The sequence below is a fragment of the Conger conger genome, chromosome 9 (genome assembly GCF_963514075.1).
Source record: "Conger conger chromosome 9, fConCon1.1, whole genome shotgun sequence".
NCBI lineage: Eukaryota > Metazoa > Chordata > Actinopteri > Anguilliformes > Congridae > Conger > Conger conger.
Window position 1 is genome coordinate 18206130 of NC_083768.1, and position 25161 is coordinate 18231290.

Here is a 25161-nt window from a genome sequence, read left to right on the forward strand (position 1 = left end):
TCCTTGGTGCGGCAATGTTCTTTCTGATCTTGATGTGACTTATGTTCATCTCATCTTGCAAGCTGTGGTCATCCCCTCCACTGGTACAAGTGCCAATTGGTTAGTGCAGTGAACCTTGTGGGATAGGCAGAACCCATTCTCAACCTATATCGGCAAATATTTTTTATAAAAATACATTTCATTTTTGATTGCTTCTATCATTGGTACTTTTTATGTAATGACAAATAAGTGTAGGCAGTGATTTATTCTAGATTTATTCTACCCTATCGACTAGTGACACCAGACCAGCAATGTGTCATAGCCATAGCCACACTGATGTTAAAGTAACATCAGTGTACCGCCCAACTTGGCAATAGGGCGATCGAGCAGGTGCAGATGTCCATGTGAGTGAGTGGAGGTGTCACTCCTGGATGAGGACTTCATTGTTTGACCGACCAGTAGCTCGTAAGAGGGTCTTCCTCATTCCTGTTATCTCTCCTTTCCAGTCAGGAGTTTTGTTCCCTGCCAATTTGGCCGGAACGTCTCTAACCTGATGTTTCCACCCAGCTCCTTGACCAGGCGCTCGTCACCTCCCATCTGGATTACTGCAACCTCCTGGCTGGTCTCCCAGCTTGTGCCATCAAACCCCTCCAGCTGGTCCAGAATGCTGCAGCCCACCTGACTCCCAGTCATCCCAGGTCGGCTCATGTCAAGTCCACTCCTCATTTCCCTCCACTGGCTGCCTATTGCTGAACATACGCTTCAAGGTGCTAGTTTTGGCATTTCATGCTGCTATGGCGACTGCCCCACTATACATTCAAACTTAAATTTCTCCATACACCCCAGCAAGGCCACTCTGGTCTGCCATGTTCGCCTTGTGGTCCCCTCATTACGAGCACCAGGTGGTCGAGTTGCACCTTCACGCTTGTTCTCTGTTCTGATTCCTCAATGGTTCTGGTTCCTCCTATTTTGACGCAGACTGAAAACACACCTTTTCAGACTGTACCTTAGTCCTCCCTCCTGATTTACCCCTTAGCCCCTCTCCCCGGTATCACTCTTGTACACCCTATATTATAAATAAATTTAAAACTTGCACTTACGATGACTACTGTTTCTGGCTAGAACTGCTCTTCATGAGTGTTTTGCTATTTATGGATTTGATGCTTTTAACTTGTTCAAGAAAGTATGCACTTGTAAGTCGCTTTACTAAAAATGAGCATCTTGCATATTGGCACTTTGAAATGAATACATTCTGATGACAAACATATGCCATTCTCCCACAATGGGCACATCCTCTTTTACAGACTCCCTCTGGCGGAGAGGTTTGTAGTTCACAGGAAGTCTCTTGCAAAGGCAGTTGCTCAGGGTTTAAGTCGGTCAGCTTCAGTAGAGACTCAGGGTTCAAGTCGCCAGCTTCAGTAGAGACTTTCCAATGATTCATTCATGGACTTTATTTTCGTAGAAAGAGGGAGGCACCAGGAATAGCAACATTCTGCAACTGTCTGAAATGGACATTAATAATACAATACAAGCCATCAGTAGGCAAGAACATTTCTGACGGTCCTCTACCTTATGACGTCTGTTGGGAGGAGCTGCATTTCCCATCTCTTTACACATGGTGATGCTGGTGAGCTGCAGTAGTTGTTTGTCACACTGTCCTGAAGGTTGTATGCAGCTTTGTTCTGCCACCTCTGCTTTTCATTTCAAATGATGGCTTGGTGGGTTTTTTTCCTTGACAATTTTACGCTGATAAATTTCTCAACGTTGATTCAGCCTCTTTTTAAGACTTTTTGTGTTGTGGTAATACCCCCCCGCCCCCCTCTCTTCCTGAAGTAAATAACATGCAATCAGTTTTCAGTCCCCTTCCTCCAAATTCCGTGATTGATGTGTCAATCACTAATGACTGATGTGTGGCAGGTCGGTAGATTTGATGCATCTTGTGTGGAGTGCAGTGTCACTATTTTTAATGCAGTCGTGTGAAATGAAATGGACGTGGTGCTGCAAGCCTCTGCGGGCTCGTGGTGGCTCCTGGAAGAGGTCCAGATGTGTAATCGCATCACCACAGGGATTAGACTTCAAAGTGAGCTTGACGAGGACACTGTGAGGCGATGGGAAGCAATGGAAATATGAGGCTCCTCTGACGTCTGGGCCCATTAGATGTAATGAAGTCAACTAAAGTTCTTCTTTGGGCAAATTGATTGCATAGTGACTCATTTAATTGCTCCTTATGCATCGAAAAACATGTAATTTAGATGCGGTGATAGGATAGTTTTTAATCGTATCCTGTTAAGTCTTAATACTTAATATAGACATACAGCATGCATGCTGTGCTCAAATTCATGGCTGTACACAGAAACAAACTAAATTCAAGGGATGCTTTGATTCAACACTTTGATACAAGACCGACACAAAGACGCTTTGCAGAATAACAGAAGGGCAGAAAGAAAAGGGCAGATACCAGGTGTGAACCCGCAAATACCAAGTGCATGAGATTTAAAAAAAACTCTCCAAAGGGAAGAAATCTCTGGAGGCTATAGATGGGGAGCCCATCCTTTTGCAGGTGTACAGTAAAGGTCGGATGGATATAACAGAAATGTAATAAGAATCTATTTCAGGAATTCAAATGGATTGAACCGGTTACAGTTAAGGTAATAAACTAGCTGGAAAAGTTGGAAGTGAAAATAAAGGAAAGTATAGTGAGCGGTTTGAGAGAGGCTAGGTGATGCAACCGTAGCTCCGGGATGTGCCGGAGCGTGGGCATGAACCAGGGGAGGAATGGGGCGGCAGTAGTCCGAGTCCGCTACCTCAGGGCGAAGGATAGCGCTGCAACCTCAGGGCTATGGATGGGGCTGGAGCGCTCTCTCAATTCACATGGGGCGGGCAGGAGCCCCAGGTAAAAGAAACAAAGAAGGAGAAGGTTAACCACTGTAGAAATGACCGGTATACGGAATTAGATGTTGTTTCTGTGCCAAAGCTCTGACTCAGTTTTGATTGATGTTCTAACCCAGAAGAGGCGAATTGTGATCATGCAGTCCTGAGACTAGCCTAAGCTACCTTCCTCCCTCTGTACCTTAGCCCATCAGAATGCCAGTACCATATGTACCTCCCTAGTGTCTATGAATCCAGTTACATCTGCTATTGCCTCTCCCCTTTATCAGGTTGCCCCTCTGAAAGATAACCCAAGGAAACAAGCAACAGAAGGCTCTGAAATATTGTCCGTGTATTAAAATCAAGTTAAACGATTATCAAGAATAATAATCACAGTTTAAATCTAAAATATTTTGGCAGGTTAGTCAAACAGTAACAGTAACACATCAACATGTCAAAATCATCTCCATTTTAGGTCTAATATTAAATTAGTATATTTAGATAGCCTAATCAATACATGGCATTTAGAATGATATAAATCATACACGCACTAATTGATGGACTTAAAATTAACTGAAAATACATTGACCCCTTAAGTCTCACTGGCCCAGGGCATTTTCTTTTTTCAATCATTCCATGTTTAACAGAGCCATTTTCACTATGGTAAGAGGTAATATTGTTTGAAAGTGTTAAAACAGTATATCCTGTTGCCGTGGGTGGCAAAACAAGTGTGGGGGGACCTCGTCTTCTCTGCATTTTGTAAATCCATATACTACACAAAACAAGGTAATGTCAGGGCTGTTTTCACAGCTAGGGTCCAGCAAAATAAATGCATGACAATGCAATTGTAAAAATGTGCTAACTCTGGGAAATATTGATAGAATGTCCATTGTTTACTTGAAATTTCTCTGGAGAAATTATCATTGTTGTTGGTTTCACTGCAGCTTCTACAAAAGTATGTGTACATATGAATGCTATTACTTACATTTTGTATAGGCTCTCTGGAATAAGAAGAGTCCACATACAAACTTCTCTGACCAGTATCAGTAATCCTGTCACACAGTAAAAGCGCGATCCCCATCCGTGACCAAAAAATACAGTATAACTTCAGCTGAGCCTAGAACCAGCTAGTGGTATGGTATTCAGCTAATGACATTACATTTCAAATTGGGTATTGTTTGTTAGGCTTTCATAAAACAACACAGTATTTTCTTGCCTGCGAAACTAAACTGTGGCATTTTCAATATGCATAATGTTATGCTTCAGCAAAAGCTGTTCTTGACATTTTATGGCCAAAAAGGTTGACGTTTTACAACAAATTTGCAATGCCTAGATCTAAATAGAGGAGTTCCCTTGTGGGACTTCCAAGGAATCTCCTGTCTCTCAAGCCTCTCGAGTATTCTCCAGTTCTCCTTTTTGGAAAACTGTCTAGACATAGCTTAGAAAAAACAATACAGAATTTTTGGTGATATTGTCATCAAATTTGAAAGGGGATTTGTCTAATATTTTTGCACACCAGGCACCGCCACAATAATCTGTATCCACTCAAAAACAGAAAATCTTTCAGTGAGAAAAACATCTTCCACTTCCACTGTGTTTGAGCTTCTGTAACTTTGATTCAGTAATATTTAAAGTTATTCTGACTCTTGGAAAACAAACCCCAAAGGCTTTACTTTCAGGTGACAGCAGGATTATGCCTGTAGTCAAAAGGCTTCAAGAATAATAGGCATTTTATTTTGGGTATGTCATTTTCAAGCTTCTTTTAAAAAAAAGGGGTGATACTTAAGGGGTTAAACCAGACATTGATTATTTCGAAGAGACCTTGCCTGGGTGTTATCCACTTCAAGTATCAGCATGACAGGAACAAAAGAAAAAAAAAGGAAAGCTAATGTGTAGAAAATACACAGGGAACCAACACAAAACGAAAGGCTCAAACGTTTTTCAACTTGAAAAAAGCTAGAAACCGTCCTTCCCTTCCACAGTTATAAATACTTCATCAAGCAGGCACTGAGGATGTTAACTCTGGGTGAGTTTGAGTGCTGAAAGGGGTGCTCGGATATGGCTTTGGCTGGCTTTTCTAAAATGGACAAAATTGCCATTTTTGTAGTAAGAATAACCCTAAATTGTTATAAGTCCATTTGAGTTAAGAATCATCACATTGTTGTCAAAATAATTGTTTCAGGCTCATTTCAAGGAGACCAAACATGAATCAGGTAGGAGGAAATTCAGCTTAGTTATTGAACACCTCTGACAAAAATGACACATTTGCCAAATTAGCCATTTTTGGCACAGTTATTTTGAGGATCATAATTGTTAAGTCCACCTAGCTATGAAACCCCCATTCCAGGCAAAGAATATCACTACCACGTGACAAAGCCACAAGATGGACCTCAAATAACCACACATTACAACAGTGGTATGCAGAAGAGCATCTCTGAACACACAACACGCCAAACCTGATGCAGAAGACTTAATACATATAAGAAAATAAGTACCTAATAAAGTGCTCACTGATTATATATTTGCTGTTTGCCACAATCAAAATATTGGCCTTTGAAATTGCTGTCAAATCTATTATTTTTGAGCTACAGCTAAGTAATTGTTTCTGAACCCCCATTATGTTTTATTGCTAGCTTAATATAATGGTCTTTTACCTTTACTGCTTCTTGGCCCCTGGGATTGCTGCTTGTAGCTGTATACAAGCTTTGAGATGAAACTTTGACCTGAATCGTATAAGCCATTGGGTACATGTGTGAAATAGACACAGTACAGTAAGTGTTGGATTGGACCTCATAAGCCATTATGTGCATGTGCAATATTGCCTACCACAAGGTCTGGTCATGCCTTACGCATCCAAACAGCTTCTAGTTTTCCACTCATAATGAATCTGTTCCCTCCTGGAAATATGAACACGATGCAAGAGGCCTAAACTTGTATCTACCTGGAGAGACCTTTGAGAAGCATGCATTATTATATCAAAATTAAAAAGCCAGGCTGCTGGCAAAATCCCTACGTGACCTTACTTTCATTACTTTAATCTTTATCCTCCATCTCCTTCTGCTACCTCTCTCTCTGATCCACATTCCTGCTTCTCCAGAGATATCCGCACACATTTAAACTCTCTTATTTCATCTGTCCTTTTGGACCCTGCTCAGTCCATTCCCCTTTCCTGGACTCAATCCCTGTGATTCCATCCCCTTCATCTCTTCACTCCTCTTCCTCTCTCTTGCTAAGGGTTACTTCCACTCTGGTATGAGAGGGGCTAATGGTCCTCTTAATACTCCGGATTGCTATCAACAGGATTGTATCTTCTCCTCAAACTACTTCTCATTTTCACCACCAAGGCTTACGTAACATCTACGATTATACAACCCTCCACCTCTGCAGCTGGTTCATGGGGATGACTATATGGCCCCATTCCCACATAAAGGCCAGTTTGGGTCTGTATTCTGGTCTCTGCTGCCATGTGGGAAAAGTACAATTTCTCATATAGCATCTGTTAAAAATGTATGGATGTGCTTGTTGGAATCGATTTTGCGGAAGGTTAGTGAAACACGCTGTGTCACAGTCGAACTCAGTTAGTGAGAAATTGTTATTCATTGTTGTACAACTAGATTGATGCCCTTTCATGCTGGAGTTCATGTTCATGACTGAAATAATTCTAAAGCGGCATTTGGTGCGATGCAGAATGTTACAAAGGAAAATTACACCGGCGCAACTGAAGCATTCAAATCTGATTAAAAAAAACAGCTCATGGCTCCAGATCAAAAATTCTATACCATTTCTTTTTCAAACACTTACATGCTTCTTCAAGACATAGATATTTTTAAAAGTATGGTGACATACTTATTTTCCGATAATGTTTCTGATAACAGCCCTGATTAATTGCATGCAGTGCTATGAGGCAGTCCCTGCCTATTGGAGTAAAAGTGGGGCCATCCATAGGGAAGAGTAGGGGGGAGCAAACAATATGGCAGTCAAGTTTTGAATATATTTCTTTGAATGTTCTCAGATTCTGGAACTTTTGATAATTCGATGACCTAAAAAATGTTTGTTTTAAAGAAACCCAATTAGCAATGTTTTGTGGGAATACAAGGCAGCATCTGCTTTGCTACTGGAAGAGCAGTATCTGTGAGGCCCCAGGGGCTCTGAGCTAAATGAAACGGCCACTGAGGTTTGGAAAGGGGGCCACGCCTGTGTAGCAAAGTATATATTACTTTTTTTGGCCTCATCTCACTGGATGTTCTCTTGGAGGGGAGGGCGAATAACCTAAATTGTATCAATCGCCTTTATACAATAAACTTTCAGGCTGGAGCTAGGGTGCGTTGTCCAGACACTTAACATCTGAAGTAGTGGGTCATAACAGTATCAATCAACATGGTGTACGTTTGAAAAATGCAAAAAAGCAGTTTCTTAAGCAGATTTTACCTATATTTATTTGGATTCTTGAAGTTCCAAATAGATTTGTCTTGAAGTTTCGAAATAATTTGGAAAGACAATTATGAAACATTTTGAAAAATAGAAAAATCCTATCATAGGATTTCATTAAAATGATGTCCATCGGTGTGGTTATTAATTTATTTCATTACCAAGCAAGCCATTTGTAATTACTTTTTGCATTACTCATCTTTAATTAAGTATTATTAGTGTACAAATTAAGATACAACCAATGCACATCTTTTATTATTGTTTCCAAAAAGGGTAGAATGGAGAGCTACTCATTATTGGAGTGACTAACCTTTTTCAGCATATGAAAGCTATCAAGTTGTAATAAGGACTGATATTAAATTTAACACCCCAAGCAGGCATATCACGACTTTATCATTCAGTCTATGGTAATGCATCCAGGGGCACTCTAGGACAGATTTGTTAATTCAGTTCTGCCATGCTGCTATAATAAGAACCTGTGAAAGTGATACAGCAGTTCTATTGAGACATTCTTATTCCAAAATAAGTGTGAGAAAAGCATCGTATGTTGTTCAGTCCTTCTACTATCTTACTTGTGTGTATTGAAAAGTTCTACATTTATCTTAATGACTCAGAAGCTGATCTAATCTGAAATCCTTTCATGGTTTCATAATGGAATGCAGACTATCTGACACTCGTCCAGAGTACATTGTCTCTATAATCACGTTCTTCATCATTTTCACTACAAATCTTTACCGAAGCTACAGAGTTGGAGTTCATGCTAGGCATGTAACCATTACAGTACCTGAATTCACACTCAGCTGCCCCCAGTGCATGATGCATTGCATGTGCATGAGCTGGATTCCAGGGTCTGCCAGTTTCTGGAGCTCCCAAATTGGGACATTCCATTTTTTTGTTTGTGTCATGTTTTGTGGGACATGTACATTCAGCAGGAAAAATTCACCGAAAAGCCATCTGCTCCTGTTACTGTGGTTACCATTCCAGAAGGTCTGGAGGAGCAGTAATGATGTAGCAGATGAAGTGGGTCCCTTGGCTCATAATGTGTTTCATTGATAAAACAGCATCTAATTTAATGGCCAGTTTGTTCTTTCTCTTAGGGCAGCCACACTGGGTATGACTGCCGTCGTGAATTCCCTTAAGTTGTTTTATAGACAACTTTACGATTTGAAAAGGGCCTTCCCCACGTTTAACTACACACTCAATTCTTGAAGTTTATGCGAACACTCTGTCATGTTTGTCACACAAAGTAAATTCCTCTCCATTATCACAAGGAGAGTGAACGGTTTCTTGCTTTTTATCGCAATTTATTTTGTCCTGAAACATTTCAGTTCGTCAGAATAAATGTAACCCATGCAGTAAATATCCATCAGCCAGTTCTACATAGCAAAAACTGAGAATTAGATGGCCCACAAAATGTAAACTGTTGCTAATGTCATGGATGACAAAATGATTGAGGGCTCGATATGGATTGTTGTTTGGTCGCTTTGGTTTCTTACATAACTGACATTACATTCTGTTGACAACGTAGATTTTAGTAACAAATACGTCATGCACTCTATTGACAGTCAGTATTTCAGACTCAAGCTGTCCCACTGCTTGAAAGAATTATAATTTACTGCAATGTAATCCTTGATTCCTTCCTATATAAATGAACAAATGCGAATTAACTAGTAATATTCTACTGATAAAAATATGTTTGAAGTCAGCTTAGAATTGAAGTTATAACAATGTGCAAATGGAAGCACTGATAATGTGAAACCATTTCAGAATGCATTGTGAAGCTAGCCTTCTTAAGAAAAAACCGACTTGTATCAGCCTTATATGAAGATTGTGTTTGAGATCCACATTAACCAATAAGGACTGAATAGAACAGATTAACAAAAATGGCATTTACCTAATAAATGGCAGTCTTTTCCTTATGAGTAAGAAGAGACCATGGAAAATATTTGGCTAATAAGTGCAATTGAATCATGTAAACATTGGATTTGCCAAGGTAATTTATTCTTGTGGTTGAGAGAAACTCAATTTTGCACGCACATGTGTGTGTACACATACACACACACACACACTCATACACATACACACACGCATACATACAAAGTGATAGGGTTATCAATGGGTATCTCGGCCAGTCTGTATTTTAATAACTTATCATATACACAGCCAGACCCCCAGGGTCCATGGAAGAGGTACACTCCCAAGAAATCCAATTTGAAAATCTCCCCCCCTACCATGGAGTGACGCAGAGGACAGTGCACCAAACCCATCTTCGGTAATTTTAAGGTTTGGTCATATGAAGTGTGCTCTGAGGATTGTGTTTCCACAACTGGGAGATTTCTTTCACAGAGTCTGACAGAATTGCCAATGGATCCAAAAAGTCTAGTAAACAAATCCATAGCCAATCTTTTCTGTGCCACCAGACTCAAGATCGTTTCCGACTTGCCAAGAAATTATAACTGACATCTAATTTTGTAATTCCATTTAGTCTCGTGGTCTTGGGTCAGTTGTGTTTCTCAGAGATAATTGGTCTGGTAAATTAAAGATGCGTGCTATAGATACACACAACATTTCTTCCAGATAATATTATTGCCAGGTTTAGAAAGCATCGTTACTGCTGCAGTATAGTACGTTGACAACAATGAGAGAATTGTACCCTGACTGTGTTGTGCAGAATCTGTACCACAATAACAGTAAATATACAGCCTACACACAGTCATATTCATGGTGTGAGATGGATTTCTTATCCACCATGTTCTCATTCTGTCAAATCATTTTCCTGCATCATCTTTGCCCCATTTTGGGAAGGTTAAGAAAATAAGTATGCTAAGGACAATGCTTCTGGAATTAAATCTGTCAGATTCTATTTAAGAAATAAGAAGCACTTGCCTTTCCCTGCATATAATTTGTTATTTTTACTTTCTCTGCATTTCTTTCTCACCCATATCAAAAAAGGAAGCCTGAACAAGGTGAGCACTTCACAAGCCTGTACCTGTCTGCTGTATCCAGCTCCTTTCTGTTCTTGACAGTATTATTATCTGTGGTATATATTTTTGAGCTCTTCATTGATATTTTGTTCAGGTTCCACTGTGAGTCAGGTTTCGCAGTGAGCTGACCCACATCTCGGCTCCCTCCTCAGACACAAATTAACTCCTGAGCTTAGTTCCAGAAGCAGCGGCCCTTAACCATTGAAGAGCGGCCGGGCGCCGCTTCACTACGATAGCTCCACAATTAAAGGAGATAGAAAAAGTCAGGTCTCGTTGTCGGGAGACGTGGCATGGCAATACTCGTTGTCTGTGAAGATGGATTTTAAGTGATCTGGAGTTTGTTACCGGCGTCTCAGATGTATGGTTAAAGGTTTGGTTTTCACCTTTTCGGATTGGTTCTTGGTGTGAATGATGCGTGATCTTTTGACTGCGCAGCGATAAAAGAGTTCCTTCCGTATGGTGGAAAGAAATCGTGGTCACGCATTTTAATCGTTAAAATGAACTAATTTACTGTGTATGTATGTTAGTTAATTGACCTTTTTCTTGGAGAAGAAGTGAATGTAAAATACATAAATCAAATTATACTTGGAAAGTAAGATTTGCCAAATTACATAATGTTTTATGCATTCAAATGTGATGGCCAGCTTGAGCTGGGTACTGTGTATTTCGTTAATACATGCATACAATGGGAAATGTGGTAATGTGACCCTGTAAGTGTGATGCTCATAGCATAGCAACCACGGCATGAAGTCTTTTGAACAGTTAATAAAAGGATCTGTACTTTCAACAACTCCAATTTAATGAGATGTATGAAAACGCATCTCTAAGTTCACTTATGGACTCTCAAACCCTCTTGTCAGCAGTGAAGCATTTGAACAGGTACATTTCGGCTTGCGTTATTTAATAAATTGCGCGATGTAGAGATTTGAATAGCCACTCTTAAGACCAAGACAATAGCGGGTGCGTCTGACGCTCTTCAGTTTAAATGAGCTCTCAACCACATGCAGAAAAAAATGTTAGTTTAAGGTTCCCGGGAAAAAGGTCATGTTGATTCAGCGTGAAGCAGTGGCCACTCATTTTGTGTGTAATACATTAAAGCACTTCAGATACATGTGGCTAAAGAGATCACAAAGCTATTTCACGTGGCAGACTCTGGAGAAGCTGAGAAAAACACTGGCCTTGAGTCATGAATCCATTAGTCTTAGGGCTGCACACTGGAGGCATTGTGATCACTCAATAAAGACAGGGTTTTATGGTGCTGGGAGTCTCTTCACACAAGATTAATTAATTTACTGAATTTTACAGACAAATTGTAAATATCCCTCTCTCATGCTTTGGGCAGAGTTTTAGCAAAACCTATTTAAATTGATCTGTTATCAGAGACCTCAAACAGGAAGGGACAGATGTTCCAAATATCACCAAATATTCATATGCAGTACCATCCTATCTCAGCCACACTTTCTCAAACAAACACCCATGCCCAGACACACACACACACCTCAGGTAAAACAGGACAATAGGCTGTGGAATGAATGGAGTATCAGATGCCCAAAAGCCATCTGGTAATGGGTGTAGAAACCATGAGCTGCTTTCACACATATAACATGGAACATTGCCATATTCACTATTCTGATGATACAGTGGCTTATCTTCTTCACACTGCCAAGATCTCTCCAGTATTTCACTGGGCTGATGGCGTTCACACATGATGGTGCCCGTAGAATAATTGCTGCATGAATAAGCCTGGTGATGTATGATTTTGTCTTACAAGCCAGAGAAGCTTGCTAATGATGAAAAATCATAGGTCCTGTCATATTTTAATGTGCACATACTCCTATCGGAACTTTATAAACTATATACCGTTAACTTCTTGAAGGCATGCTGACACTCCGACCCCCACTCCACCCGCTCTTACCGGTGCCACGATGTTGGAGAAAGCAGGGATAAATCGGTGATAGTACCCAACAAACGCAAGGAGCTCCCTTACCTGTCAGCCCTGAATCATGGCCGTTTTCTCAGAGTCCGACCTCACCACATGCCAGAGATATCACACCTTCTTCCAGAAGAAGTGGCACTTCTAGGGCTGAAGCATCGGCACGTATCGGCCCAGCCTCTCAATCACTGCCTCCAGATGACACAGATGGTTCGCAAAGTCTGGGGAAAAGACCACGATATTATCAAAGTATATTAAAATATACTTTGCAGGCTTGTCAGGCTCACCTCCTGACACTAGTAAGAAATAAAGCAGCTTATTGGATGTCTTAGGGCATCAAGTTGGGTTTAGTGTGCTTGATGTGACTTTAGCTTTGTTATCAGTAATGTCAAAACATTTCAGGAAAAGTTGAGCTGGTAAATTGCCAGAAAAGCGTTTCCAGTATACAGGCAGACTAGTCCTCAGTGACACATGACCCTGAAACTGAAGTTCAGGAACATTCCGTGTTAGGTTACATGTATGAAAAGGGCTATTGGTTAAGGTAGCCAGACACTATTGAGAAAGATCATGCAGAGCCATCCAGTTCTCACACGGTAGTTCAATTATCCTGTAAACCCAAAGAGGCTGGTGTGTGACTCTTTGCTGCTAATCTTAATATAATTCTTATATTATTGCATATTTGTCACAGTGAATGGGTTCAGATCATTAGACAAAATGTAATATCAAACCAAGTGAAGCTGGTTAAACACAAAACACTTTATTACAATTATTGTTTCATTTTTTAAATGAAAAACATTATCAAACGCCCATCCACCCATTTGAAAAAGTAATCGCCCCCTTAAACTTAATAACTGGTTTCAAATAATTGCCACCACACACTTATAATCTGATCAGTGTTTCACATTGCTGTTGAGGAATTTTCAACCCACTTCTCCACAGTGATGTGAAAGATTGATATCAAATTATAGGAAGTGTTAGATTGCAATTATTGCTGCTAAAGGTTATCGAGATTAAGGGGGTAAATTAAATTTTCTCAGGGGTGGTTTGAGTGTTTGGTAACTTATTTCTTAAAATAATTTAAATAGTAGAGAGAAAGAAAGACTGTTGAATGTTTTGTATGAGAATTTTTGTTGAATAAAAAAAAAACATTTAATCACCAAAGGGCAACTTAAAATGTACAATGTTATACCATGGCACTGGAAAATAACCAACCACCTGGGACAAAGAATGGCATTCTGATTGGCCGAGACAGGTTACGTGGGTTTGCATTAATTTCATATAACCTTGCTAACAAGAACAGATTGAACAGGCGTGTAGAATTTTTTCACAGCTAAAATATTCAACAAATATCAATGCGTGCAACATCATGCACAAGTCATGCAAGTAGTCTGGTTGTAGCCCACCTGGTGACAAAATATGTTACAGTAGGCTACATTGCATTGAGTTACACTTGAAATTATTGGAAAGATACCCTTGGGAGATGTTTCAAACATAATGTCGGGGAGTTTTAACTTGGGCAGTAATAGTAACATAACTTACAACAGAGAGAGAATGATGAAACTTTTTGTAATTCACTGCGTTAAACAACAGAGAGTGGCGCAAGAGTAGAGGAATGTACTTAGATACGCCCCCGATGCTAAAATATATTCAGTGTACTGATATACTGATATTCTCTGTAAACATCATGTAGCGTGAATCTGTAATAATATTACGTGGCTGGCTGTAAGAACGAGACATGCCAGACTTCAGTTGCATGTCCAATTTCTATAAATTGCTTGCTATTATTTTGTGAGCTAACATTAGTTAATAGCCTATAATGTTTTATTTTATTAAGGTGAGCTACTGAACTTTTCTTCGTCGATGCGGTTGGCTTTTAGTTACAGCAGGCAATTTTAGGCTGCGTGAAGAAACATTTTTCTCCTATTCCCATTGTGTGTCAATTAATATATTTGTTTATAAACTAAAAATAAATTGTTCATAGCTACATTACTTTGGCAAGTTAGCCGTGGTATATGCGGGATAATACCCTATGAACAAGTCAGTTATGAGGAAATAACTGCCTTTCAGGGTGGTAATGCTTCTCAGCACCACCCTGTCGGGCAATTATTTCCTCATAACTGACTCGTTCATAGGGTATTATCCCTTACTTATATCACACTTCAGATTCTGCATTTTAATCCTGATTGCAATGTCTCACGCAGAACTAAACCCTGTAACTTCTCTGTTGCCACGGTCAATTCCATCACCACTCACCATTCTGATGCAAATGGTAAATAATGGGACAGCAACTTTGGACGCAAAGGGGCCACACTGGGTCTTTCACAGGGGCGTGCTTGCGTCAGAGGCTCTCAAAGGTTTGCGGGGCAGGGAGGGGGTGACAGGTGCACAGAAAAACCCAAAGGTCAGCACACTCATTTAAAATGGCCACTGACTTTATCCTGATGACCCACAGCCAAGGTCCCAGAGGATCTCATCAGTGCGACTCCGTGTCCGTCAGAAAGAAAGGCACAAAACCTCACGCCCGATGCTAAACACGCAGGCCAACCAGCCAGGGTGTTAATGAACACCGTGTGAATATTACATCCGTACATAAGATTTCATAAACATTTATTCCACACAAAATAAATGTGTTCCATATGCTTTTCACCGGAGCCATTTTTATAGCAACAGAACATTAGAAGTCCTGGTGACATTTCCGTCCTTAAGATCTGGTGGCTTATGAATGTTTCATTGGGTTTGAATCCGGCTCTAACGAGAGCTGTATGTCTACATCCCCTCCAAGAAACAAAGGCGTCAGCTGAAGAGGCAGCTTCCTACACTAAGTAAATATTCCAAAAGACAAATATAGAATCTTCTTAAGCAATGAATTACATGTTGAAATGTACTCAGTGTAAAAATAATATGGAACCGTCGCATCTTTTGTCCAGCATACTTTTATTGATTGAGTGCATGAATAATTTATTACGGTGCCTCTATCCTTTGGGATATTCAAATTATCCTTATCCTAATCTAAGTTAATTTGATGTATCAGCACCAAACCATCTCAAATTGCAATCACAACCTGCCCACACCTTATCTTCCAGTACCAAGAACATATGTCAAAGCGTTTTTGACATTTAAATAGAAAAGACCCTGGGAATATTACCCACCTGTCTTTTTCTCCAAAATACAGTCTAGTTGATATTGCTACATAATTCATTTACAGAGGTTTACACTGAGCACATTACTGGTTTATTAGGCTAGATCATTTCTTTTTTTTTACTGTGCGGCTATAGCAGCAGTGTCTGTTAATAATATCCATTCATAATTCTGTACAGTTTGGTTATTCAGCTACTGTAAGAAATGGGGACTTGCTGTTTGTTAGTGCTGAAAGTATACCAACCTCAATACAATTTGTAATTCTGTGTTGTAACTGTAGATAAGGACAGCGGCTAAGCAATAAGCTTAATAACGACATTAAATTAGTATGAACGCCCATTTTCTGCATTCCCTGGATTCGTAGAATTGCGAGAGAGCGTGGTGTGCATTTCCAGACAAAAACATGGGAGCGTTATTCCTGTGACCTAAATATCACTGCCATATCTGAGACCCTTAAATGGCAGGTCTGCTTCAGTGTGCCGGTTTCAGGTGGATTCCACAGCAGGCTGTCGTCATGTTCTGAGCTCACACCATTTTCAGCGCTTTGTGAAAATTTTCAATTTGCACCCCTCCTCCCCCCTCCCCCCACGTCAATCATACAGCTCACAGTCCCTAAATGCCTCATTAAGGAAATAAGCACTTTAAATTACGATAAAAAAAACGTTGCTTTCCTCCGAGGACTCAAGGGAAAGAGTGGCTGTCTCTCAACGCTTTCACGTCGTATAATTGCCGTGACTCTCACCTCGGCAAACAGACGGAGGTATGGAACAAAATGAAAGTCGGACGGCTACCATGCACTGTAGGGGAAGGGAGCGGAAGGGACTCGGTATTGCAGAGAGGCACAAGTTCAACACCCCGCTGTGACAATCCTGCACTCGTATTTGTGGAAAAATCACTACAAAAGAAAATTTGCTGGCTGAATCCTTCTCATTTCTCCTTACCGTGGGCTCTGGGGATAATGGGTTAAAGAGGACGGAAAAGGGGGCACATTCATCACACTCGGCCTGTGTTTGGACCAGGACTTTCTGTCATGCATCGCACATTAGCGCAGCTGTGCTAAACTCTCTCCCCTCTCTTTTCTATTCATTTCTCTTTCTCTTTCTCAGCTCTCCCTCCCTCTCTGTGTCTCTGACACTTTCTCTCTCGCTCTCTCTCTCTTTCTCTCTCTCTCTCTCTCTCCCCCTCAGCGCTCCCTCCCTCTCCGACGCTCCCTCTCCCTCTCTCTCTCCCTCTCTCTCTTTCCCCGGGTCCCTCTCTTCATTCCAGTTCCAAACATGTTGCCTGGACAATGCTGCGGTGCGGAGCTCCAGGTTTCCTGCCCGCGTACGGGAGCGCCGGTGGTGGAGGCGAAGGCTCGCCGCGTCTGACGGGGCAGGAGGAGGAGGAGGAGGCGGGGAGGCGCGGGGAGGCAGCGTGGGGGGAGGCCATGCGCGGGAGGCGCTACCTGCTGGAGAGGCCGGAGAGCGGGAACGGTGGCGGGAACGACGGCGGCGGTCCAGGGGGGAAGCAGAAGTCCAGTGACTGGCTGTACGAGTCGTACTACTGCATGAGCCAGCAGCACCCGCTCATCGTTTTCCTGCTGCTCATAGTGATGGGAGCCTGCCTGGCTCTGCTGGCCGTGTTCTTCGCCTCGGGGCTGGTAAGGACCGGAGCGCCCGTGTCGCTAATGGGGTTGAGCGGCTGTAACAACGACCGGGCTGCTACTTCCTTTAACTCGTAACACTGTTCAGCTGAAACAGGCGGCTTAAGAGTGCGCCTTGCTAGAGGGGATGTTGTTGGACATGCACACTGACTAATACCCACACATACGCACACTCACATAGTCAAATACACAGTTAGGCACACTTGCAAGCTCAGTCGGTGCATGTATGCACGCACACACACACACACACGCTCACACACTCATACATAAACAAAAACACATGCGCACACAGATGCACATAATCAGATAAACAGTTAGGCACACTTGCAAGCACATACTGTTCATGTATGCATGCACACACACATAAACAAAAACACACATGCACCCATACACACATGTACATAATCAGATACACAGTCAGGCACACATTACGTTTATACATACACACATACACAGCACACACTTGTTATATAAAATGTGTTCTGCACAGGTTTACCAATCAGGTTTCTTGTGCGTTTGTCTGTAGGTGTAGTCTCCAGATGCAACAGTGCCAGTTTGGAGTAGAGAGTGCCAGGATTTACAGTAGAAAGTTGACGCAGAAACAGAAAAATTCCATACTGTATATGTACTCAGCAACGCCGCACCACTGTGCCTGGTTATTTGATCAAAGCCATCTTATCATTTGAAGAAAAAAGCCTGAGTCCTCCTTCATGGAACACTCTGTAATGAATTATAGAAATGTTGTGTGAAAGTGACATTTGCTTGCATATAATCTAATTTATTTTACTCTCTACACTCATATCAAAATTAAGTGTTGATATTTTTATATCACGCCATGGATAGACTAAGAAGGTGGATCATTTTCTTTCCCAATTCTGGTCCTCCTGGTACAAAATATATGTATATTTACATCTCAAAACATCTTTTTTTCCTAATTATGATGACTCACCTCAACTCTCTGCCCTGAGTGTATTGATTTAAAAGCCTTTGCACCAGCAGAAAATAAGTGGGGGGAAATTGGAAAGGCAGCAGAATGGGACGTGGTTGATGTAGCATTACAAATCCATCCCATATTTAAAATCAATCAACTTGTCAATAACATAATTGCTGTCATTATTTTTGTTACCCTGTAATTCTTCAGAATGTCGGTATCACTTGCCGTTTCTGTAGACACAGCTGTCATTTGCAGCCTGGATTCACTTTGAGATTTCTCTGAAGCTGGTGGTGATGCTTATGTTTTTATAATACCCAACTTTCTGTGATTGAAAAGCACAAATTTGATGACCGTGATAAAAACGGATAAAACAAAATCCCTGCATAATCCGATCATTCAAAGGCATGAACGGTTTGTGAAAATTAATAATAATCCATTAAGTACTCCTTTAAACAAAACAACAAAGAGGATTATTTGATAAAGAATTGAATGCACCTCATTTAGAGATAGGGCGAAGCTTTTGAAAGGGAAATCACATTTCTTCACTGTTCAGGCTCAAGCTTTTTATGTAACGTGCTTGAATATCAGTAAAAATAAAAAATGACTCAGACACTGTTGTTCAGCTCAGCGCCCCGTTATGATAAGAGAGCTACATTTGTGGGTCATATTCTGCCTAAAGGTTTAAAAGTCCTAGCATGCAAACGCAAGAGCACACATCCACAAAGCCCACTGCTTTACCAAACACTGCACGAGGCCAAGTCACCTCTGTACTGCAGTTGTTCCTGTAATATTCCAACCACATTCACAGATGCTAAGATGAATTCAACTTCAAATCGAGTAAAATAAGTATCGGTGCTAGACGGCATTTTTAACTCCAGGCTGCAGTTTTTCCACTATTCGATTCCGTCCAATACAGACCACCCATTTTCTTTTAGTTGAAAGTACATCCAAAGGAGCCATGAAGGTGAGAAGTGATTTCAGCTTCACGGTGTCAATTCAGTAACTCTTTGATTGTGTTCAGTTGGCAAAGAGGCCATCTGACTGCTGTGTGCCTGGGTCCGCAGAAGTGCAGCGCTGGTGGCGGAACGCGGGTTGGATGGTGGAGGTGGGGAGGGAGCTTGGGGGGAGGTTGGGTTAGGAGGGATAGGATCAATCTGATTATCTGCAGAGCACAGCAGCGTTTCAGTCTCTGGCAGCCAACACTAATTCAAGATGATGGAGAAATCTACAGGATGCAGGTTCATCTGAAGGCTGGTATTCCGAGCCGGACGATGGGTTGTCTCGTTTGTTGTTTTATTCAAAGACACCAGTAGTTCTCTGATCTTACATTTGAAGGAATTGTTACTACTCAGAATTTAAATGGACCTTCGGCAAGTATAGTGCAACTGCTATACCCCGGAAAGGAATACTTTGTGTCATTAATAACATGCCATGACATACACTATCAATATTGAGAGTAGGTGTAACAGGTTTCACTTATGCCAATCTGATACAGTGAGATGATCATGAATAAATGAAATGCTGAATCTAAATTAAATCGTGAGAAACAGTGAGGTGAAGTCAATAAATATTTACTTATCAGAATGACATTGAAAATGTATTGTTTAATTCTGGTGTTTACCTACTGTAGTTGGCTCATTACTCATATTGATCAGTTGACTGCAATAAACCAACTGTATTTAAGATGACTTTGCTGGATTTATGATTCTCATAAGGCTTAGAAATAGAACATTAATATTAAAGTACCTGCTTTCTCTGAATGGGCAGCCTGTTGTGGTCCATTCAAAGTAAACCTGCATAGCTAGATGGAGTGTAATTACAGCATTATGTTTTGCCACAGTCCAAACTAAAGCTGCTATTACTACGCCTCTAAAGGAACATTTCTCTGCTGAGTACTCAGTTCTATGGTCCATGGGGCTTGCACGCTCTTAAGGCATGATCCCACCGAGTTTCCTGATTCCTGAGGTTATTTCACATGAACTCACTCATCTTACATCAGGTAAGTAATGGCACTCCTTGGCCTGCCATATTGCTAAGCAACAGATTATGGAGATATGGGCCTGTAGAAATAATTTCTGTTTTATTTTCAGCGCAGAACAGTGTAAGTTCTTCTGTTCCTGACATTATGATGTGAATCATTCCACCGAGGCATGGCGTTTCTGACAGCAAGAGTGGATACATCATCCGGGAAGCATTGCTTTCCAGTTTTAATGCATACCTGTTTCCGGAGAGCCAGCTGCTTTTTTTAGATGCTGGATGTGACATGCACACCAACGAATGCTTTTATTAATGCCAATTTGGCAGCTCCGTTAATGTGTGTGTGAGTTATACACAGCTGTTAGGTTATAGCCTGTACCCTACATTAAGAGGGGTTAAGTGTTAAAATGTTCTTTTCTGGTTACTTTGAATTATGTGGCCCTTGGTGTGCTTTGTGTGCCAAACAAATAGATGCTCGGGCTTTTCATTCTTTAGAAACTATTCTGGAAAAGGCCTCTAAAAACTATAGTCTTTGTTCTTGGTTTGTTTACTGTGTTGTACCCATTGTTCAGTACAACAAATCCCTACTCAGGTGGGAACTGAATCATCTCTTTTAGCATATTTGATTACATCGCTCAAATTATAATTCTCTTCTTGGCATTATTCAACAATTCCAATTGAAACTCAAGGGCTTAACCAAACCAAATCAAAGGCTTTACTTTCATCACTCAGTCAGTGGGGGAGAATTGAACATTATGCACTGAAATTACTGTGCCTCTCTTCAAGCTCGTGCTGCAGGCTGTAACTCTGTCCTTTATGACGAGAGAAAACGGAAAAGCACCAGAGAAATGTCACTTGGACCTTGAAATGTTTGAATTATCAGTGTGTGGCCACAAGGGAAAGGGAAGCTATTACATTCATGCATCTGAACAGGCACAGCTTGACAAGGCTCAATCCCCCTCGAGATGAAGCTATTGAACCAAACAGGCCTTTGGAGGTGAGGTTGGGCTATCACCACGAAACGTGTTTAAATAGGTTGGGGTCAGAGGTTCTGAAGTGTGCTTACAGCAGGAGGGGAATGCCCCGTCTGTGCAGAGAGGGCTAGCTGTCAGGAGGTGGGTGCAGCTGGGGGTGTGCTGTTCTGTGAGCGCACGCTTTGTGTTTTTATCCACTTTCTTTGCTTTGTTGTTTTCCTTTACTTCCGCAAGAGCCAACTTTGCTGAGCATGGCGTGCGTTTGCCAGGATTAAGTTGCAGCTAGGATTCCTTCAACACCTCCTCCGTACAGACTGAACATTCCTTGGGGTTTCTGCTACCTTCCTACATGATCAATTCTGAGTATGCCTGCATAAAAAAAGGGTTGTGGTTCCTTTCGACTGAGACTGCCGAAAGAACATTTCAATTACGCTCCCACCCCCCTCTGGCACCTCCCTGGGCTCAGACTCAAGCCCTTTAGGGCACAAAAAATAGGCAGTCGCCGGTTCTGTAGGGAGGTCAGAATCAAATGTGACGTGTTTCCTGATGGCACTTGGGGTAGGTGAAAGGTCATGGTGGGGCTTTCTGTGACTCCCTGCATTCTGCCCACAGGATATGGAAGACCACGTGGCGTTCTTAATCACGGTCCCCACAGCACTGGCTATTTTCCTGACGATCTTCATCCTGGTCTGCATCGAGTCTGTGTTTAAGAAGCTCCTGCGTCTCTTCTCCCTGGTGATCTGGGGCTGCCTTGTTGCCATGGGTTACCTGTTTATGTTTTTTGGAGGAATAATCTGCCCCTGGGATCAGGTATGGCAAACTTGTCATTTGGGGATGTTGTCATTTGTTGTCGCTTGCTGTGGTGAAAAATACAACTGAAGGCAAATCTGAATCCACTAAGATTTGATGTGTGAATACATGTAACCATGAATGTTCTTGGACATTCAAACCATTCCTAAATCTGACCTTTGAAGCCCACTGACTGTGACTATGGCTGCAGGAATAGAGTCAGTCCTTGCGGTATTGGCAGCAATTCCATTTTCAATTTGGCCAATTCACAAAATGAATCAATTCACAAAACGAATCAAAAATTTTATTGACATTTTTCAATTAATTTTTAATTCAATACATTTTGTGAATTGACTGAATTAAGAATGGAATTGATCCAAACCCGGGTTCCTTTGGGTTAGTACTTGACATCCAAGAGATGAGCATATTAAACGTAAGAGAAGGCTGGTGTTAAATGAACATATGCACTGTACAATATAGCAAATATAAGGAAACACTTAGCAGGTACTGTAAATAAATGTGTCCTTGTACTGAATCAGGCATTACTGGGTAGAGCTACTGGACAGTGTTTGCAGAACAGCCTGAGTGCCCTTGATGGACAGAGAACAAGTTGATATGTTCAATCACGCCCCTTGACATGAATCATAATTGCTTTTCGTATGTGATTCATGAGTATTCAGTACTGCAGTAGGCACTGTTTATGTGGTGGCAATGCCTCTAGGATGGTCCATTATTCAGAAAGCATTCATGTGAGTGAGTAGACAAGCTTTTTTTGTTCTTTGCAGCATAGTTGTTATTGTAAACAACAGAAACTAAAACAGCTATAGCTTACATAACCTGTATTTTTGAGCACATTTTTACAGACATCCTAACCAATATGTGAAATTAACTGAGAAGTCCCTTGAACTTGAACTGCATACTCAACTCATCTTTACTGTTTTTATTTTTGATTGACGACATTATTAACTAAATAATACAGTGACCCCCCAAATACTAAAATTAGTCCCAAGGAGTCTATTCCATTTTTAATTCAGTCAGTTCACTAAATTAATGCACTTCTTTAACTGAGAATTTCTGAATGTATTTTCGTAATTAAAGAAAAAGAATGGGCATCTGCAAATAATAGGATGTTGAAAGGTAGATGAGACACCTCTGCCTCTGTCTATTTTTATCTATTCTTGAGACATTTTAAGCGAGACCAGACTGAAAGACATATTGCACCTAAATAATTTAGTAGTTTTCTATTTTAACTACTTGTGTTCATGGTCTAGAGTCTAGACAGAACCAGACAAGACAATGTATTTCCTTCATTTTATTTGTTAATGCTGCTAGTATACAATCTAGTAAAAACCTTTTACATTTTAATAGAGTAACCATAAATATTTGCTTCAAATTATATTATTTTTCATGTATGATTAAGAATGACATGTTCGATGACTGATTTTTTTTCTGCTTGGGGTAAATCACTCACTTTTCCATTTCACAGACTGAACATTTAATGTTGCTATTAATTGTAAATACTTTTTTTGTTTTGACTTCAATTACATGTTGGAAATATCTATTTTAGTTTTCCCGCATCTCAGTTTGGACTATGTAAATGATATCCTTTTTTGCCAGAAACACAAATGGTGGTCAATAGTAAAATAGTAAAATTCATTACGATATTTGACGAAGCTGTCAGATTATGAATTGGTCCATGACTCATATTTGGGATAAAGGCTGACATTTATCATTTTCATTATCAACACAAACAATAGCACAGAATGCATTGATAAAAGCAACTCTAGCTCTCTGTGGAATACTTGAGGAAATAGACAAGTGTGATGGGAGCTTTCAAATGAAATACCAATTGATTGTGTACAGTCAGTAACTTTCAACCTGTATCTGGAATCTGATTGGTTGTGGTCTTTTGTGTCAGGCATGTTAGATATTACCCAGACTTTAGAACCAAGTTTGAGCAGAAGGTCAGCTCTCTAGCTGAAGATGACTGAGACCTTTAATTGTGAGCCAGTCCCAGTCATTTGATGTGACTCCAAGGCCATTGTCATGTCTGGTAGACAGCCCGTCACAATGACATCTGCAGTTTCTCTGTGACACATTCATGTTTCCAGAATCCATAGAGAAATGAGAAATGAACCGAGGCACTAATTCATACAGACTGACAAGGGACGGAGATGTGTCCTCCATTGTTCCTGAAATGGCAGCTGTAAGCTTCTGAAAGGGCTGGAGCCACTCAAGGCCTCTTTTTAAAGTGCACTGTGGTAGCCGGGTTTCTTGGGGTTGCTTGAAAAGATCCACACTGAGCCAAAATTTCAAGGCAATCAGAATACCTTTCTCAATATTTCTCATCTCACGAAATTCCACGTTTCCAAGGCACCATCTCCGATAATTGTAGAGTGAATGCCCTATCAGAAACAACCCCCCCAACTCACCTCCGTTTGCCTAATTAAAACAATTTTGTATGCAGCCTGTGGTAACCCTGCTGTGCTCGGTTCATCTCTGGAGACCAGGGAGAAACTCAGCAGTCACCACAACCTGCTTCTTATGGAAGCTATCCAGAATATGTACTGTTGAGCTACATGGAACATTTAATTGGTAATTTCTCAATGGCTGATACAGGATACCTCCACCAACAGATGCAGGATACCTCTACCACAATGCTCAGATCTTTCATTGAGCACTGTAATCTTTAAAGACAAGCTCAAATTAAAATGAACTTCATAACCATACAAACATGTGTTCAATTATATTTTTCATAAAATTCATAAACTTACTTGTGTACTTTCTCACCAAAGCTTTTTTTCATCCGCTTCCTGGAAAACGATTTGAATTTAGATTTAAAGTCATTGTGTACCAGTGGGCGTGTATGACGATCAAATTTCTGTCAATATTTTGTTCCCCTCTGATGAATATCTTTCACGCCGTGGCTCGCATCCACATTTGACGTCCCACTCCTCATTTGACGTGAGTCAAATCGACTCCCCGTCCTTCAAAGATTTGTGAAAAGATTTGATTATACGTCATATCATGGAAGCTAGTGCTACTCACACTTCAGCCCGTCCTTCATATGTCTGTCAAAGTTTTAATTGAGAATGTGAAGAAGTAGTCGCTCCTGAAGAATGTAATTTCTGCTATTATCTCATGATCATTTGAGAGGAAAATAATTTATGTCCACTCTGACATTTAAAAGAATATGCATACACCTAGAAGTGCCCAAGAAGAAGAGTTCCTGTGTTCCTGGATACCTACTGTAGATATTTGGAACCGTTTGTTTGTGTGAATTCTGCAAAACATCTGTGGAAGCTCCGCATATTGAATTTCCTCTTTTCAAAAATGTCACCATGCCGGTGATATAAGGTATGCCCCATAGGCTTAGGGTTCATACATTTTTACATTGAGTTATCAGTCGGACTCTTATTGTAGCCCATCCCTGATCCTGATCAGCTCCCATTATTCAGGATCGCATACAATTAATTTAGAATGAAACTGATATCTCCATCTTCTGAAAAATGCCT

General features: G+C 40.8%; 1 protein-coding gene across 3 annotated transcripts in view; it reads left to right on the forward strand.

Annotated features, from left to right (window-relative positions):
• Positions 1 to 16785: 16785 nt before the first annotated feature.
• The window catches only part of adcy2b (adenylate cyclase 2b (brain)), a 68480-nt gene continuing 60104 nt past the window's right edge, over positions 16786 to 25161 (forward strand). For all 3 annotated transcript variants that reach the window (XR_009709551.1, XR_009709552.1, XM_061254326.1), the window contains exons 1-2: positions 16786 to 16969; positions 21470 to 21667. Coding sequence is in view for 1 of the 3 variants with exons in the window: in XM_061254326.1 (XP_061110310.1) it covers positions 16877 to 16969; positions 21470 to 21667 (291 nt within the window). In the remaining 2 variants the exon portion in view is untranslated. The remainder of the gene's footprint in view (positions 16970 to 21469; positions 21668 to 25161) is intronic.